The sequence below is a fragment of the Cheilinus undulatus genome, linkage group 19, assembly GCF_018320785.1.
Source record: "Cheilinus undulatus linkage group 19, ASM1832078v1, whole genome shotgun sequence".
Taxonomy (NCBI): domain Eukaryota; kingdom Metazoa; phylum Chordata; class Actinopteri; order Labriformes; family Labridae; genus Cheilinus; species Cheilinus undulatus.
Window position 1 is genome coordinate 18,814,232 of NC_054883.1, and position 19,379 is coordinate 18,833,610.

At 40.8% G+C, this 19,379-nt stretch overlaps 1 protein-coding gene across 2 annotated transcripts in view; it reads right to left on the minus strand.

The window, feature by feature from the left end:
• Nucleotides 1-518: 518 nt before the first annotated feature.
• Nucleotides 519-19,379, minus strand: part of zeb1b (zinc finger E-box binding homeobox 1b) — an 84,618-nt gene continuing 65,757 nt past the window's right edge. For both annotated transcript variants that reach the window (XM_041813936.1, XM_041813937.1), the window contains 6 exons: nt 18,724-18,885; nt 17,063-17,265; nt 14,493-14,598; nt 12,376-14,081; nt 6,589-6,769; nt 519-4,710 (listed from right to left, as the gene is read on the minus strand). In XM_041813936.1, the coding sequence (XP_041669870.1) occupies nt 4,088-4,710; nt 6,589-6,769; nt 12,376-14,081; nt 14,493-14,598; nt 17,063-17,265; nt 18,724-18,885 (2,981 nt within the window). In that variant the 3' untranslated portion in view covers nt 519-4,087. The remainder of the gene's footprint in view (nt 4,711-6,588; nt 6,770-12,375; nt 14,082-14,492; nt 14,599-17,062; nt 17,266-18,723; nt 18,886-19,379) is intronic.

Genomic DNA, 19,379 nt, shown 5'->3' on the forward strand with positions numbered 1-19,379 from the left:
TGTCCTGGGGGACTCTCTCACTAGTCTCCTTCTTGCACGGTCACTCAGTTTGTGAGGACGGCCTGATCTAGGCGGATTTACACATGTGCCATATTCCTTCCATTTCTTAGTGATGGATTTGAATGAACTCTAGGGGATGTTCAGTAACTTGAGACTTTTTGTATCCATCCTGACTTGTACTTTCCAATAACTTTTTCTCTGAGTTGAGTGTTCTTTTGTCTTCATGGTGTAATGGTAGCCAGGAACACTGATTAACCAGACTAAGTGCTCAGTTGGTGAAAACAACATCATGTTTAAATGTGCTACTGTTCAATTACCTTTTTGATTATATTACCTTAGGGTCAATCTAATAAAAGTAATCGAATTTCAAGTTGAAAAAATATAATTAAGGGGATTTTTTCTATACACAGTGGCGGGTCTTTTTGCCTCGAGAACAACAGAAGGGTTATATTTAATGTAGAGTGTGCAATAACTTTAATTTTAAATGCATTCAGTAATGACACCAGAGGAGACCTAGCCATTTGTAATTGATGTATTTTATTGTGAGATGGGGAGTCATAAAAAATAACAAAAAATAAAAGAAACAACCAAAAAAAAAAAAATCACTATAAAAAAAGATGATGGTGTTAAAGGCAGGGGGCATATAAAAGTGGGCATGGTCTTGACACGGACATATAAAGTAACAAATTGGCACAAATAAAAACATAACAACATACGTCAATATTATTTTGGCTTGGCAAAAAAGGACAGTTTGTGTGGTTAAGGATAATCCTTCAATAAAACAGCACACACTCATGCTATTAGACATACTATTAGTTTTCAAAAGTTCAGTAGCTTCATATTAGAGAGGGCAAAGAAAACTAAACTAACATGAGTATGGATGCAGAGGTCACAGGTTCCAATTTTCAGGCTTTCAGGGAGTTTCTTTTTTCCCAAGGAAAAACATCATTTTGTTTGTTCGAAAAACATACTTCAGTACACCGGAGTCTCATTTTCCAGGCCTGCAGTTATTTGCCTTTGAATGTTTTTTTCCATACTAAAATATATTATCGTATTAATACAAACTACAGTATTGTACACTACATAGTGTAATAAATAACCATAAAGAAATATAAAAAAATAAGACACATAAATATAAAAGTTCTCTAGGACTAAACAGACATACCCATCTCTGTGTGGGCGGGGATAATACTGCCATTGCTGAAAACATACAGTACACACACTGAAACAGAACAACAGAAGAGACACAAAAATAATACTGACAGGTAAAAACAGGTTGAATTAAACTCCTGGGATTTTAGATTTGCCTTCATTTGTTACCTGAAGAGACATCAGAGCGTGTCAGGGTGCATTAAACAAGTGCACTGAATAAGCTTTGAAAAGGCAGGACACAGAAATCAAACTTCATCCATTAGAAAAACATGTGCACTGAGATTCAATAGCCGCTCAGATTAAGAATAAAGAAGCTCTGGTAAAATCTATGATACATGAATACGTGGTAAGCCAGACTCTGCTCTCTCAGGTGCAGCGGCGAGCCAAAGACGACAGTATTTCGGCTTATTGGTTGATCTGGGACCCGGCGATTCCTGATAACAGCTGCTAAGCTTCAACAGCAATATTCAATGGCACTTTGATATGCATGTTTCTCTTGTATTTTTTGCATACGACTCAGAGTGGGGGGAAGGAATAGAGAGGGTTGGCGTTTTTAAATCCCCTTCATGCTCTCTGTGAACGTTAATAGTTTGACAGTTTGGGAAAATAAACTTATGTTACTGAAAGCTAAAAAGATGGTGAGCTATTGTTGCATCTGTGAGAGACAATTTTCTCTAACACCTGTTTTTGAAACCAGAAAAATAAAACTGCACAGGGACTTACACATAAAACAGTGAACGTAAATGTTAATGTGTGATTTAAAAAGGTGTTTTTTCACCTAAATGGATATAAATCTAACAGGGTTTTCTAATGATTAAAACTTTTAAAGGCAATTCATCTCAGAAATTCTGCAGTTAATTGTGATTAATCTCTTCTTTTTGCTGCGTTTTGAGAATCCAAAGTTTTTTAACTGTTTTTGTTTCATTTTGGATTTTTACTGTTTCACACCAAGGGAACTGACTTCATGTTTGGAAACAGGCCTGCTTTTATTTTGAAAGAAAATAAGGAACCATAGCTCGATTGAAGATTTTGACATTAGCTAAGCCATGGGAGAAAATACTTGTTCTGGATTGGAAAGGAAAAAGGAAAAAAATTAACACAGATGACTTTTGAGTGTTTTTAAAATGAAATAAGGCATTTAGGAGCACTAGTGGACTTGTTTTACATCCCCATGGCTGCAGGGACATGCTGCAGTGACCCAATTAAAGTGTGCTGAGGGAACAATTAAGCATGTGATCGATTCCATCCATTCATTATCTACACCACTTATCCTATTCAGGGTCAAAAAATGGGATACATGGGTAGAGAAGGTATTTTAATGGCAACATCTATTATTTACGTGTTGGTGTAAAAAAAAACAGAGGGACATCTAATGCTCTCCTATGGGGTCAATTTTACCCACTTGGCAGTTCAAGGTATAAATGACCATTATTAAAATTTGGATTCATGCAAGCAGATTTTTTATGTCACTAGTTGCTACACAACTAACTTGTAGGAAAACTCTTTGAAATTTTACCACTATGAGGTTGGACACAATTAATGAATGACCTCAGGTAAATTTGACCTGATAGCAGTTCTTGTATTTGAACCATAAATCTTAAACTCTTACACGTGTTTCCTCTTGGAGCTAGCCATTGCACCATCCCAATGATGCTATCCATGCCTTCATAGGAATGATTTCTCTCAGGCCTTGAACTTGGGTGACTTTTCAGGGACTTAAGAGATTGAATCCATGCTGGTTCATCCAATATTGAACTTCTTTTTGTCTTTTTGTATTTAACAAATGTGCAGGCATTCCTTCTACTTTTTGCTGCTGTTCTGAGTTGCCCTGCATCTATGTGATGTGCCTTTCTTAATCTAAATATTGAGCTTCTTCTTGCCAATGGTAAGCCTAATTAATCAAAAATCCTAAACACTAGTAAATAGATAAGCCAGACTCACTCTCAAAGCTATGTTTAGTCCAAAAAAATCAAAACCACTTATTTGAACCTTAAAGGAATAGAAAATCGAGGGTAATTTCATAAAATAACTGCTTTATTCCGCTTTGACTGGCTGTTTGCCTCATCCTGGTCCTCATTTTAAGCCCAAATCATCTGCTAACTGTATCTTTACTGTGAGATAGAAGCGTGGTATGTACCTTCTCAACTCTACCAAGAGAAGAAATAAGCAAATTTTCCCAAACTGTCAAACTTCTAAAAACACGGTATGAAAAGAAACTCAATGTGTCTAAAAGGAACTAAGTGAAAAGACCCCTCCTCACTCTGCTTTGTTTTCTTCTTAAGGCTCGCAGTCCAATCAAAAAGAACACAAAAAGAAATGTCATGCTAACATCAGCTAGCGTGATGGCGTGGTGTATCTAGTGCGGTAATACTGAAGGGTAGAAACACAACTGTTCAATCCATAGGTAAACCAAGCCACTTGTAGTGCACAGGATTTTTCTTATTTTCCTTCCAACTTAATAAAATACTGACTTTTTTTGTTCATTGGCAATAAAAAGGTATAGAAATATCTCCCAACTGTACAGCTTTTAAAGGTTAAAATATGAGTGATAAAATTAGTAACACTGATAAAAAGAAATGATCCAAGGTGTTTTAGTAATAAAACATTATCTAAAACGTGTCGGCTCTAGCTTCCAAAGTCTGTATAATGCATTTCCTTCATTTGTTAAAATCCATGTTCGTCTCTATTTTTTTTTTTTTTTTTTTTACAAATGGATTCTTCTAACAGTGAGACATCATTCTCCTGTGGAAAAGTCACTAGTATTTTTTCAGGCACACCTGGATTTCTACACAGTAGTGAACTGAAACGAACAGTCAGAGCGACCGGACATCATCTCCTGCGTTCCTCCTCTGCGTGAGGAGAGGAGGAGTCTGATTGTGTCTCGTGGAGAAGTCTGGTTCCTCTTAAAGTCTCCTTCTTTCTGTGATGTCTCCTTCTAGTCTTCAGAAACCTTACTGTTTGTTTCCCCTGCACTCTCCTCTGTCACTCCTTCCTCTGCATCCATCGTCTCCACTTCCTCCCCCAGCACCTCCTCCTGCCTCGTGTCAACTTCTTCTTCCTCCTCTTTTACTTCCATCTCTGTCTCCTCCTCTGCTCCTTCCTGCACCAACACTCTCTCTATCTCCTCCTCATTTTCTCCTCCTTCGTCTCCTATCTGCACCACCTGGATGTCATTCATGTCCACTGCACTGTCCTCCATCTCCTCCTCTTCCTCGCTCTCCTCGTCCTCTCTAGTGCTGCTCCCACGTTCATCCGAGTCCAGCAGAGAGGGGCCAAGGAGCTGGCTCTGCAGCCGACTCAGAGCCTCCATCTCTGCCTGGACCTCTGCGTCATCCTCTGGGGGGCTCCCTGGACTCCCTCCCTGGCCCTGTGTCTCCTTCTTGCAGTAGGAATAGCGGTGGTTCATGTGCTGCGAGTAGGAGCCCGAGTGGGAGAAGCGCTTGCCACACTTGTCGCATTGGTACGGTTTCTCCCCCGAGTGGAGGCGCATGTGTTCGATCAGGTGGTGTTTGTGTTTGAAGGCCTTGCTGCAGATGCCACACTCGTGTGGTCGCTTCCCTGCAGGGAGAGAAAATAAATATGCATCAGCATCTCTTTTTGAGGGAAATGAAATAATGCTGAGTGAAAAACCACAGACATGAGAGGAAAACAATAAACACTGCAGAGTGATGAAGTTCAGGTATCACTTCCATATGTCGGACTGCTGAAGAACAGGAGTTCAATAGTTTTGACAAACTATGCCAGACATATGGGTTTGGTTGGTAGGACTTTTAGTGGATTTTAACAACTTAACATCAAAGGTCCAATCAAAGAGGCCTCATTCATCAACATCTTCATAAGACTTTCCTCAAATGTCTTCCCAAGAACATTGGGCCTCATTCACCAACTGTTCTTAAGAAGAAATTTCTTCTTAAAACAAAATCTTAGAACAGTCTAGAGCAGGGGTTTTCAAAGTGTGGGAGAGTGAGTCTCTCCTAGGAGAAAATTACTCGTTTGGTGGACCCCCACCCACATAAAGATTCAGATTGAAAAAAAATCAAACAACCATATTTTTAAACATTTATGTCTAATCTTTAAACATTTTTAACATTAATATGTGGTGATGGGTGAATCCATCTGCTTTGCAAGGTTAGTTAAAAGGGTTTTCAGAACTAACTCTTCTTTAGAACGGTTGGTGAATGAGGCCAAATGCCTCTAAATCAGGAAATAAAAACGAAGATCTCCTGGTGATCATGTACGTAAAAAACACGACAGACTATCTGAGACAACAATGGCAGAAAGGGCTCAACATTTACCACTAAAAAATAAAACTAAAGTAAAGCACAGACACTCTAAAATTGTACTAAAGCACAGTGCGCATTAAATTTGCTTTGCTACTGTCCAGTGCTGGGAAATACAGTTGTTCTTCACTTACTTTGCTTTTATTTTGGAAAAATTAGATTTTTTCCTTATCACACGTGAATAAAAATGCAAGCAAATATGCACTCAGCGCTGCTGTTTGTGGAAAAATTTGACTAATAATGCCTGTAATACGTCTTTTGTAATAAGTATTTTGGTTTTGTTCTTCAATTCAGACTTTCCAATAAACAGTGGCAATAATTCTCTTTAGAAATAGATTTTTCATAACAGTAGGATTAAGATCTTTATTGTCAACCTCTCAGCCATCAGCACTTCTACATGCCATGCTTTAAATGAGCTTATTTTCCCTAAATATACTCAGAAATTCTGCTATTTCTATAATTTGCTGTTTTCTTTCCTTCCTGTTTGGTGTCCTGTCCTGTTTAATGTAAAAAAAGTGAACAATAAGTAGAAGGAAGACCAATCACAGTAGTGCAATCAGTGAATCCCCCCACACTGTTGTGTAAAAGGTTGAGGCTAAGGTCCATGACAACATCTATCATCAATGTATCCAAGGAGAACATGTCAAAACAATACAACAAAACACAACAAATGCACTCTAAAACCTTCAAGGAAACTTTATCCAGGCAGGGTGCAGCTAGTTTCACCTAGCATGAGGTCATTTGGAGCTGAAAACTGTGTTTGCAAGCCAGGTATCAGAGCAATAAAGAAAAAAAAAACGCCTCAGAGAGCGTTGACCTGCACTTGGCCACAGAATCATCGTCTTAGAAAATCCAAATCACTACCAGAGCTCGCCTCTTGCAACATTTGGTGCTTCACATGAGAAGCTGGCAGTGCAGAGGTGGGGAGTTGGCGGAAAGAACTTCTCAGACCTCTTCTGTGCATGTTGAGTAATACCTGCTGGAATGGAGGTGTCCACCCTTCGTTACGCTGAAGCTCAAAATCCCCTTTTTGCTCACGCTCTGACTCATCATTCCCAGGAGTGGACAGTACGTGATGGTGAGACAAGTTCCGGTTCTGATTTTTTGGGCCATGTTTTCATGTAGGGCTGGGAAACATGCAAGAGTTTGTATTTACCTGTGTGTTCGTATTTGTGTCTCAGCAGCGAGCTGCTCTTCTGGAAGATCTTGTCGCACAGGTCGCAGGCGTACATGCCGCTTTCCGTCTTCTTCATCTTCTTCCTCTGAGGGCCTGAGTCCGAGTCGTTCTGCTCCTCCATAGTGGATACGCCCTCTGAACCCGTGTCCAGCCTCTCCTCCTGGAGTAAAATGAAAAATCATAGATGAATGAGTAGGAATTCAAAATCAAGAAGTGATTCAGAAGCGCAGTTAACTTTTAAACCTACTCTAAATTTAGATTAGATTAACATTTCTTTTAGTTTTATTCACATATTAGTCATTTCTATTGTTGATAGTCATACTCTGGTTTTAGTCATTAAAAAATCCTTATATTTCTATAAAAACTTAAAGTGAAAATTAAGAACATATTCTCTTACTAGAAGAGCTACAGAATCACCCTACCTAACAGCTTGTGCTCTCTCATGTAAGCTTAAGTGTTTTCGGAGTTTTTGTCACCAAATATCTATTTTTAGCTAGTCTTCATCTAGTCTTCCCCATGGAAAAAGGTAGTTGACTAAGATTTTAGTCACTCCTCAGAAGAATGTCCACAAAATGAGACACATATAGTCCTATCACTACTCTTTTCCCTTATGTAAGCCAGAATGAAAATGTATTTTACTGAACATATAATGAAGAAAGCCTTGCTGGGTTTGATTTAGAAATGTTGTTACACGTTTTTGTGAAGAGGAGCATGCTTTCACTCCATCATTTAAAACACTAGGCACTAGTGGTGTAAAGACAATCCGATATGGATTGGTTAACGGATTTTGACATCAGCGGTCCGAGTGCATCGGTCCGTGGAGCCCTGGATCTGTAAAAATGCGGCACGAACCAGTCTTTGGACCAGTTTAAACATTATAGATCGGTTCATTGAGGCTCTGCTGCTTGGTTTGATAGCTCGTTCTGCCATGCTCTGGCTCAGCATCTATGATGTCGTGCAACCCGCGGTGACCTTTTACCTTTAAACAAGAGTTCTGTTTGCCATAGGTGCTCGCTAGGTAGCTGGATGTGTTTCACTGGTTGTTGCCTAAACGAAAAGCGATCAAGGTCTACGGCAGCTCATAAATTTCATCTGTTGAGACAGCGGAGCCAAAGTTTAGCCAAGATGCTAAGACTAAACGCAGCAAAAACAGACCCGAGCATAAACAATTTTCTGAGTTAAACTCAGGGGAGTCTTCATTTACCCTAACAGCCCCTTTATTCACAGGGTTTAAAACTGTATTGGTTGTTGGGGGTGATTGATTTGGTGACATAATCAATGCGTCTGAGCCCACTGATATGATATTAAACAGAGAGGACTTCAGTGAGATGGAGATCAGCTGTTCTCCAGTGAATTAATTCAAGAATGAAAACAATCAAGAACGGTCAGATACACAGAGAAAGAAAATAACCATGTTTTTGCAACATGTACTCACATGAAGAGGAAACATGAAAGGAAAAAAATGTATAGACAGCTGTTTTAATTTGACTGTTTTCAATATTATTTTAACCCCTTGTTCTCCTGTACTAACAGACACAGAACTCTGTCTATCCAAATCTGCTTGTGACTTTAAATTCATTTTAATTTGTGCTTCTTGGAAAAAGGTGTACTGTTATTGAGATTAATAATGCTAAGGAAGTTACAAGTACAGAAGGACAAACATGTACCCAATTTAATGTCAAAGTAAGACACCTGGTCACCTGGGTGTGATGAAAACTTTCTTCAACATAATTTCAGAATGTTAGCACAGGAAGCCTGGCATTTAGTCTGTTTTATAAATAAGATCGAATAAACTTCGATTATTATGAAATTATCTTGTTTGAATTGAATCATAGTCTGTGAATCGAGATTTGAATCAAATTGTCTTGAGAAGGAGAGATTCACACCCCACCTAGGCACAGTTTGCAGCAGAGCTTTACAGCTGAGCAAACTGTCCGTAGAATATGTGTTTGAAATAGGGCTGTAAAAAATAAGGAGAGCCAAAAATTAGAGTGAGTGATCTGCTTTGCTTTTATACCACAAATGAACGGAACCAAGGTTTGTTTGGAAACAAACCGAGGCCCCCCCCGTTTAAAGCGGACTAGAGGTCACTTGTTTCGTCTCTCTAATGAGACCAAAATGGGGCTTTTTGGGCATCAGACAAGATGATATGTTTGCCTATGGTGGTTGCAGCATCATACTGTGGGGATGCTTCTTGGCAGTTGGCCCTGGAGGGCTTGTAAAGGTACACAGAAAACAAATGTGGCAAAATATAGCAAAATCCCGGAGGACAATCTTATTCAGTCTGCAAGAGAACTATGACTTTGGAGAAGATTTATTTTCCAGCAGGACAATGACCCGTAGTACACAGCAAAAGCTACATAGAAATGGTTTAAGGACAAGATGAATATTCTGGAGTCAGAGCCAAGGCCTCTATCCAATAGAGAATTTATGGCTGGACATCAAAAGGGGTTCACCACGATCCCCGTTCAACTTGACAGAGCTTGAGCAGTTTTGCAAAGAAGACTGGAGTAAAATTGCAGTGTCCAGATACTGTATGCAAGCCTAATTGGACGTATCTACACAGACTCACTGCTGTGATTGCAGCCAAAGGTGAATCTACCAAATACTGACTTGAAGGGAGTGATTATTTATTCCGTCACTTATTTTACATTACATTTTTATATTTAATGGACATTACTTTGTAGAAATCTGTTATCACCTAGACATTAAATAAAAAATATTCTGTCAAAAAAGCCAAATCAAATTGACCATGAATGATTTACAGAATTAATAAAAGGGTGAAACATCCAAGGGGGTAAATACTTCATATAGCCACTGTATACATGTAGGAAAAGTCTGCAGCAAGCAGTCTACACTAGATCTGTTTGAAAATGTTCCACACATTAAGTTATTAGTAAAAAAAAACCTCAGCAGCTCCATCAGTAACTCAGTCTGGCTGTGACCAAAAATCGTTCACATCTTCAGCATGTGTACTCCAGGAAATGATGCCCTGTCATATCCTACTCACAGCTCTCTCTGGAGGGAGTTGTGAAACAGCACTTAACCAATATTTTCCTTGCTCTGAAACATATTATGAGCACACCTACAGCCCCCCTTCTCTCCCTGGGCTTGTAAAACTCATCACTGCTGCAGTCAAAGGATGTGGGGCGATATTAAGGAGAAGATATATAATCCACAGTGCTCTTTTTTATAGGCCAGGTCTATGCCAATCCACTTAACACAAAAGTATAATACAACAACAATAAATCAATGAGGCCAGCAGAGGTGTGCAGTTTAAACAGATTCCAGCAGATCAATAGGGGCTCTGCAGCAAAGTGCAGCCTCACGTCCTCCTGGTGACAGCACAGGAAGATCACTCACATGCACACGGATCTACATCCATCATTACAGGCCCATTAGGTGTCTCCACAATGAAGAACTATTAAGGGCTATCATTTTTACAAAGCGCTGAATTCTGACATTTCTATATATGACTTATTGATTAGATTTTAGATGCTTCAAGACTATCTATCATGTTCTGTTGCCTCTAAACAATAAGAAGTAATGATCCGGACTGAAGGCTTTGACTGATCACTCCCAAAAGAGAAAAGCCAACTTGATTCCAACCCACTTACTTCATAAAATGGCGACCAGATTAGACACTGAACGGCAATTCATTTGTTAAATAAGTTTTCTGAGTAAAAGTGGTTTGCAGGAGCTGGACCTCTGAAAGGCTAAGGAAGCTAATGAAGATGCAGACATTTTAAACCAAGTATTTTCCAGACTGTATTATAAACAGTGACTAGTTATGGACCAATTACCTACAGTGGTCATGCTGCGTACGAGGTCACATGGTTATATTCCAGGTCATATGTCATAGAATCATTGTACTTTGGACTACTGTTTTAATGTCCTGATTAAAAAGCGACCACAAAGACGGTGAATGCTCAAAATCCAGAAGGATAAGACCACATTTATGTTAAAAACATGTTTGATTAGACCCATTAGATGGATGCAGTATACTCAGAAAAACAGTGGAGCTTGAAGAAGCACAAAAACATCAAGTGAATTTTATTGCGGGTTTACTTATGTATGAAATGAGTATTAATGTCTTTGCAAGCCTTGAATTAGTTCCTGAATGCTAGCATGGGCATCAATCTGATGGTAGCTAATGGTTAATCAAACTCCTTTTTCCTGTGAAATGGGGTTGAAAAGCGACCAGTATTAACACCTGCACATTTATGCACACAATTGGAGTGGCAATATCTTGACTTTGCTTAAATCTCTGCTTAAGAGGAACCAGCAAACGATAGATCTTGGGTCCTCAATACTGACTTTTTCCCAAGTTATATGTAATTTTTGAACCAAAAAGCATGGGCATTTACTACCAAAGACAGTGCAACATTGGGGTGCAGATGGCATAGCACAGGGGTCAATAACATATTGACCCCTGGTGGTGTAAATAACATATTTTTGTTGAAATATTTTTATTTTCTTTCAAATGTATATCATCTTTGGGCTCTAACAGTGAGTTCAGTCCCTATATGGCAGTCAGCCACAAGGGGGCGAATGAGATATTTTAGGGGAATATTTCTGTGGCCGCCATGTTGTCCATCACTGGGTTTGATGCTAATATGCAAAAGCTGACATAGAAAACAACCATTTTTTATCATGAATGGACTGGTAAATACATATTAAACATATATCGTATTTGCTAATAATGGCTGACAGGTGGATTTCTGAAAAATGGATGAAATATAAAGCCATTCCTGATTAAACTGTTTCAAGCTGCAGGGAGTTTATTTAAAGAAGAAGGAAAAAAGATACCTGAAATACCATAACATATTTTTTTTCCTCTGCACGTGCTCTGAATTTGATCATTTTCAGGGGGCCCAATGGGAAGATGTTGAGGGCTTGATGTGGCCCCTAGGCTGCTAGTTGATGATCACTGGCATAGCGGCTTGGTCGTACTCTGTGTGCGTGGCAACCCAGCTTAAAGTCTGGCCTATTGCTTACTGGCATGTCTCTCCCCAATCTCTCCTCCCTGTTTCTGACATCATCCACTCTCCTTCTCTATGAATAAAGGCATAAAAAGCTGAAAAGATATATCTTTAGAAAACAGAAAAACATGTAAAACGTTATTTACACTATTAACCTTTTAAAGCAGATGGACAGGCTATATTTTGAATCTGTTTTCAGGCAGATAATCTTGCAAAGTGTCAACCTGATGAGCTCCTGGTGGAGAAGGACTGGACCTATCAGCATCACTTAAGGAGAAAGAGGCGGTAGCTACAAGCATTTTTAGTTGTACTGCAAGCCTGAAAACAATGGTCTTTTAAGTCATACTTTTTGCTGCTTTGATTAGCCTTTAATGAATGGGCCAATCATAGCAGTTGGAAAGTTCATCCAATCATGTTCCATTTTAAAAAAAAAAAAGGTTCTGCCCTTCCCAAACACCGTCTTTGGGGTGTTGCCCAGGTGGATGTTCCATGAATATGTGAAGAAGTCTATCTGACCCAGCAGGTTAGTAAACATCGTCTCTTTCCCTTATTATGCTAAGCTAAGCAGTAAGCAGACAGCTATCCTTAACTGGTTTTAGTCTAGTCGTCCTCATGATAAAAGGTAGTCAATAGACCTTTTTAGTCATATTTTTAATACAAAATCACACTGATAAGAATGGCATGAAGCTCCTGATCTAACCCCAAAGGATATCAACATATTTGGAAAATAGTCATCAAAGAAAGAGGAGCACATCTGCTACTTCGTAAAGAATAAACTGCTCACCTTGATTCCGTTGAGGTGGATGGTTTCCTGGGTCTGGGTCCCTGCTGGACTGCTTGCTGTAGTGGTATAGGAGTAAGCCAGCTGGGGAATCAGGATAGTCTGTTTGTTGTTAGTGGATAGTGCCCGTAGGCATTGCATTGTGGTCACAATGTCGAGGGGTTTGGCACTTGGCTGGCTGGCGTACAGTGCGATGGGGCTGCTGCCCATGGCTGAGAGTGGCGATGCCTCTTTCTTTGTGCAAGTTAAGTTAAGGGGTTCATCTGCATTGGTACCAGAGCCAGAGGGAGGGGAGGGGTAAACACGGGCTTTAGCCACCTCTCTCTCCGCCTCCTCCCTGGCGGGCTTTGGCAGCGACAGGTCGAGGGGTCCCTCAGTGCTCTGGGAAGGCTTGGCTGGGATGGGACCTCCAGCTGTAAGGTTTAGTGGCGAAGGGGAGGCTGGCGTGCTGTGACTGCCGTTGACCTCTGCTGGGGTTGCTTCTGTTGGACTGTCCTGGTTCACAGAGGGGCTCATGGCCGTGTCCTTCCCTGGGACCAGAGACACCACACTACTAGCCTCACAGGTGTCCTCCTCCTCTGAGGGAGGTGTAGGTGCGCCCAGGGATATCTGGCCCTCCTGCATTTTGTCAAACCACTTCTTAACCACATGGATGGGTAGGCTGACTGAGTCAGAGATCTTAGCAAGCTCATCCTTGGTGGGTTCTGCGTTTAAGGCAAAGTAGGCCTTGAGCAGGGACAGAAGGTTCTTGGGCTGATGGCAGAGTCCTCCCTCTGACAGCAGAGCAGCAACAGCAGACTCAGACTTATCTAGTCCTGCTCCATTTAGCCTGAGACCGTCCTTCTTGCAGTGCTTGAGGGCGTGGAGAGCTTCCAGCCCCCCGGGACAGTTATCACACAGGAGACAAGTTTTAGTGGTCTTTTCCTCTTTTTCTTTAGACTCTTTGGGCCTGGAGCCTCTCATGGTGAGATCTTCAGGGAGTTTCTGGGACTTGAAGGTATCTGTGGCCTGAGTTAGAGAGATCGGCTCAGGCTCTTGCTTTAGGTTTTGGGCTGTGATCTGGCCCTGGTTGGGGTCCAGACTGTAGTTTATGATGATTTTTGCATTTCCATCCTGACCCACGATGGGCAGACTGATGGCTGAGATGAGTTGCTGCTGTGGGGGATGGAGAGTTCCAGTGGTTAACCCCGAGTTTATCTGCCCTTGTCCTTTGACGTTGCTCTCTAGCACCTGGCGAATGACATTTCCATCCACCGCCACTTTCAGTGCATTCTGCAGGTCTGCCAGGTTGATGCTGATGGGCGACACCAGACCCACAGTTGGCAGGACCACTGCTTGCACTGTGCCCTGCAGAGGGGCCGCTGCACCTCCATTGAAAATCCCTCCATTCATGGCGGTCAAAGGTGGAGATGTGATCAACGCTGGCTTGTACTCGTAGTCCACAGGTTCAGTCTTGATCTGGTTGAGGGGCAGCTGCTCCTGCAGGGGCTTGCTGTGCTCCAGCTTCTCTCTAATCTGGGTGCGTAGGACTGAGGGCGGCGTGGGCAGCACCGGTGATGGACCCTGGTTTTGGGCTTTGGTGTTCCCCGAGCGTGGTCTGCCGTTCACTGAGATGACGCTGATGCACTTCTTACTGCTGATGTGGGAGCTGTATGAGCCTGAGTGGGAGAAGCGCTTCTTGCAGTTGGAGCACTCGTAGGGTTTCTCTCCTGAATAAAACCACAAAGAGTAACAGATAGATAGAGGGGGGAGAGAAACAGATATCCATTAGTGAATGAAGCTAAATGAGCAAGCTGGGCTATGAGCAGGATGGCAGGAAAAAGCTCTAATGCATTTCAATGATGCTTAAACGTTGATGTAATGGCACCATTGGGAAATGCCCTTCTCTAATTGCTGTCCCTTAATGCCAAAAGAAACACAATTATGGTACATTAAGGAAAAGCTCACAATGCACTGAAACACAATAAAGGAGATCTAACCACAGAGACTGGTCAAAACATAAATAAAACACAAATATTGGCTCAATGGACATTGAAATGTCAGTCCGGCCAGGATTAAACAGTTGTACACACAAACCCATACACAGTATGCTGCCATGGTGACAGAGGTTGTCCACTCACCGCTGTGGATGCGTAGGTGCTCCTTCAGATGGTGCTTGTATTTAAATGCTTTGCCACATTCAGTGCACTTGAATTTACGATTGCCTCCCGACTGTGTGATGTGTCTCTGTCAGACAAGGAGAGAGAGAGAGAGCGTGGACGTTTAGTGAGCTACACAATGAAAACACAACCTTTGAACTGCTACTAATTCATGTCACTGTGTCATTAATCAATCGGGGGCAAAGGCTCATGTTTATTTATCGTGTTTGGAAGCGAGCTGCTGAAGGAACAAGACTTAAGCATCCGTGTAGGTTTGCATAATTTAGAATCACTTTCTCAGTGAATAATTACTACAGCGCCACAAGTATGCCACTGAAACTAATCACAGGTAATGAAGTAGTGCTAGAATGTTTGATAGAATACACGTGTAGTGTGCACTGAAATGTTAGTGATACTACCATATTACTCCGAGTGGAGCATAAATGTTAATGTTTAAGAAGAGACAAAAAACATGGACATAATCACGCTTTCATTAACTTTTAAGTAAATACCATAAAACTTCAAAAAAAAAGCCCCAGCCCAATTTGAGGTCCTGTTTTATCCGGAGGGCAATAGTTTTTCAGGACTTTAGTGCCTCTGCTGGAGAGATAGGACTGTGGATAGAGTCCAAAACCAGGGGAGCTGGATGACATGCAAGTAAAAACTAACCCTCTTTACTCAAATTTCACATGATAATTTTTTAGCAATGTTCCAAAGATTTTGAGAAATAAGCATGTTATCGTGGGAAAAGAGGCATTGTTATCCCAAGCCAGGGTCACTGATAGTTAACATAATGAATTGAAAACATCTATTCCAACCTATTATGAAGGTAAAAATATGTCAGTATGCTTTCTAGGGGCTTTTCTGCCACATTTTCCCACATGCATTCACGACCCACTGGAAACAGGTTTGCAACCCACCTTTTGGTCACCAGTAGAGAACCACTGGTCTACACCAAACTCTCTGTTGTGGCCTATTATAATTAAAAGCAGCATTAATCATTATACCTCCAGTATTATTCGGGCCATTTTTGTACAAAAATGTGAGTTTTTCACTTTTGCATTGTGATAATTTTGTCTGTGTTGCTGCAAATGACATGGCTTTTTAGTCGGAAGGTTGTTTCCTCGATACATTTCAGATTCCAATTTTTCAAAGTTTACTCAGTAAAAATGTAAAACCCCAAAGGTCCACTGAAAAAAAACGCCAACCAAAAAACTACATAAAAATTATTTTCCTTCAACTTCTTTGACATATTTGGGCCTGATCTATGCTCTAATAACCACTAATCTGCACATGCACAACATTGCAGGATATTTTGACAATTAAAGCTAAGTCTAACATAGAGGTCTTGTTGCATTTACAATTGAAATAGTTTTGGGATCAAAAATAGAGGGAAAATGCATCCGCACACAAAGAATAAACATGGACTTCAAAATCAATCAAAGAAAGACAAAATAAAGCTAGTTTACATGACAGCTGTGCAGTGGGTTCTTGTATTGATGCACAAAGCAAGATCAGATGAGTGATTTGTAATTTGATTTGTTAGATAAATTACCAGTTTCCACACAGCTGAAAGTTCTGTTTGTTGTACATTATAATCTTATTATCTTCCACATCTTTTCCGTGCACATGTTTTGTTTTAAAAAATAAAGGCCCCTCTCATATTATATGTCCCAAATAAAGGCTGGTTAGTTTTCTGTTTTAATTTGTAAACATCTTCCTGATTTTATTTTGTAATCCTGTTTCCAAAAAGTTAGGATGTCGTGTAATTTTCTGTTGCATTTTTACGGGCGTATCAGTTAGAATTTAAAATATATATGCATATAGTCTGTTGTGTGGTGTTGAAACCCCTTTATGTCTTTACTTCAGAAAGACTTGGCCTCTCTGGGATGTTCTCTTTATTCCTTGTCACATCGCTAACCTAAGTCAAGTTAACCTAATTTTTCCCAAAATTGTATCAATATTTCATTTTCCAGTCTTTTGTTGCCGTCTGTTCTTTGCAGTTGTTCCAACTATTCTGGACTGTGTTTCTGGCATCAAATTTAAAACAGACATACATTCACAATAATGAAAAAAAAACCCCACCATATTCTGATTAAAAATAGCATTTCAATGTTTTGCATATCATCACATTCTGTGTCGCTCTGTTCTTTGTAGTGTCCAAATTTTTATGGAAACAAGGCTATAGTAAGTCGTTTCATCTGAATTTTTTTGTGCGCTCAGTATGTGTTGCCTTCAGTAAAACCATTTAAACCCCATTGGTTTGTTTAAAAAACCTGTTAAATAAATAAACTTTGATCGTAATAATTCCATTAAACATAACATTTTTGTTTATGTAACCCTATTTTAAAAGCATTAGAGCAGTAGTTTGCTCTCAAAAGAGCATTTAAGGTTAAAGATAAATTTACAAACATTATTAATCAATGAGAGCAACATCAAAAATGTTTAAATCATTAGGATATCAGAGGATATCAGAGCAGTAGATGTTCAGTTTAGGGGATTAGTGAAGGTGATTCATTTGTTTACAGCCCTGATTAGTTGGTTTTATCTACCTGATCCCGTCCACTCTTGTGGACTGTCATGTGCCTCTCCAGTTGAGCCCGGTATGCGAAGCTGTAGCTGCACTCGGGGCAGTTGAAGCTCTCCTCGGTCCTCTCGTGCCGGTACTTTATGTGCTCCTTTAAGGAGCTGTAACGCTTGTAGCCCCGTGCGCAGTACGGACAGGTGAGCAGCTGTGAGAATGAATCAGGGGTTCCTGGGGAGAGAGAAAACATAGAGGAGATAATGACTGGTGATGATAATGACATGTGTGAAAGTAAAAGGGGGCGGGAGAGATGAAGGGGTTAAAAACACACGAACGCTCTTTGATGTCACACAAGGTCGGCCACAGTAACACTCCTCTGCTTTTTCACCAATCTGTGACGGATCCACCCCCACAGGTAAATAACACCCAGTTAACCAAGGAGATGAAAGCTGATTAGTGATCCATAGTAACTCCTTCCTGTCATTTTATAAATACAACTCTGCTGCTGAGCAATTACAGCCTTTACTAGTCTGATATCTCATCATTTGATTGCCCATTGTGCTTCAGAGATGTTTTAAAAACACCCACGCATGTAGGTTAAAGTGAGCTTTGTAAACATCACAGCCTGTGTGGATCTCTGTTGGTTAACAGAGGGTCTCAGTGGCTCGGCTCCCACACAGGTAAAGCATTACTGCGTTAACAGGTGATGTATTAAGTTCCCTTTGGTACAGGTGAGGGCCTGGGGATGGGAACGCACAGACATTATCGCACAGGTAGCTGTGAGTCAGAGCTCACACTGACGTGACAAATTTACTCAGGTGTTGCTCTTTCTCCTCCTCCTCCCTCTCTTTTTTCCTCTCTCTGCAGCAGCAGGTAAAAGCCAAGTGCCCTGGAGCCATAAAGGCCCAGTGTGCTGCACTTAACAAATGGTAGTGTGTGTAATGATGTCGGAGAGTGGCGTTAATGGGGGGAGTTTACACCTGAGGTGAGAAGGGGCGCAGGTAGAGCCGTTCCCGCGGGGGGCAGTAATTACCAGGTAGGTGCAGTAATAGTGTGAGAGCTCAGTGACTGTGAGCTCTCAGCTGGAAATAGTCTGTGTGAAATTTAGGTACGCTGTATGCTGCCTGGGTGGAGGCATCATGACATTTAGTTTGTCTTTTTGATGATTTTTACATGCATCAGTTAGACTTAAAGTCAGTTCGACTGTCCAGAACAGAAGGTTTTCAGTGACTGTACTTTATATGTCTGTAACACTTTTCTCCTCCCTACATTGAAAGAATTAAAAATTTGACCACATTTTTAGTGTTATTTTGTTTTTGTTGACTTAGACTATGACTTAAATGTTCTTTGGTGATTAAAATCTGATGTAATGTAAGTTTAGTTTTCAACAGAGAGACAAAATGAGACTTAAATGTCAGTTTTATCAGTGTATTTCAAATCAATTAAAGTGATGATAGGGAACTAAGATGGTTCTATGGATGGCACTTACTCTGATGACCATTCAACAGTCAGAGTTTCCCTGATGACCATTCAACAATCACAGAGTCACTCTGATGACCAGTCAACAGAGTTACCCTGATCACTGAACAGTCACAGAGTTTCCCTGATGACCATTCAACAGCCACTGCCACTGAGTGACATGCAGATGACGACAGGCAGAATTCAATAGATATATAAAAACCAATGTACCATTCTCATCATGGATGCTAGCATCAGGCGTGTCCTGGCGTAGAGGCTCATCTTCCGGGGCTTCTGGGTAGATGACGGCCGTGTCTCCTTGCTGGAGCATCTCCTCCACAAGGGCGTCTGTGCTCACATCATCCTCAGGGTCTGACACACAATCCTCCTTCACTGTGAGGCAGCAAACACACTCTCATTACAGTCGAAAAACTATCATTGATTACCCTCTTGCATGTTCTTCTATTGATACAGGCTGTGCATATGAAACTAATACCTTTGACCATGAAATGTGATCATACAAAAACGTCTCAGAGTCATTGTACTCATATATATTACGATTCTCGTTGGTGACAGGTTCACTAAGCTGGAATGAAGCTGGGAGTGAGATGCAAACATACTAAATGCTGCTGTTCACAATAGGATGAGGAGACTAATTACCATCATAGGCCACAGGCTACTGATTGAGCATCATGCTCTTGGCGGTAAGCCTTTATTCACAATGTTAGGTAAGCTACTTGTTAAAACTAGGACTGATAATAAGCTGATGTATCCTGTCCTGATATGTTGCAGAGGATTGATATCACACACCAGGCTTTGCTCTCAGGAGAGGCTTGGCCTTCAGACTGTGCTTAATATCCCAGCAAATGAGAGGCTGCATGTGGGAG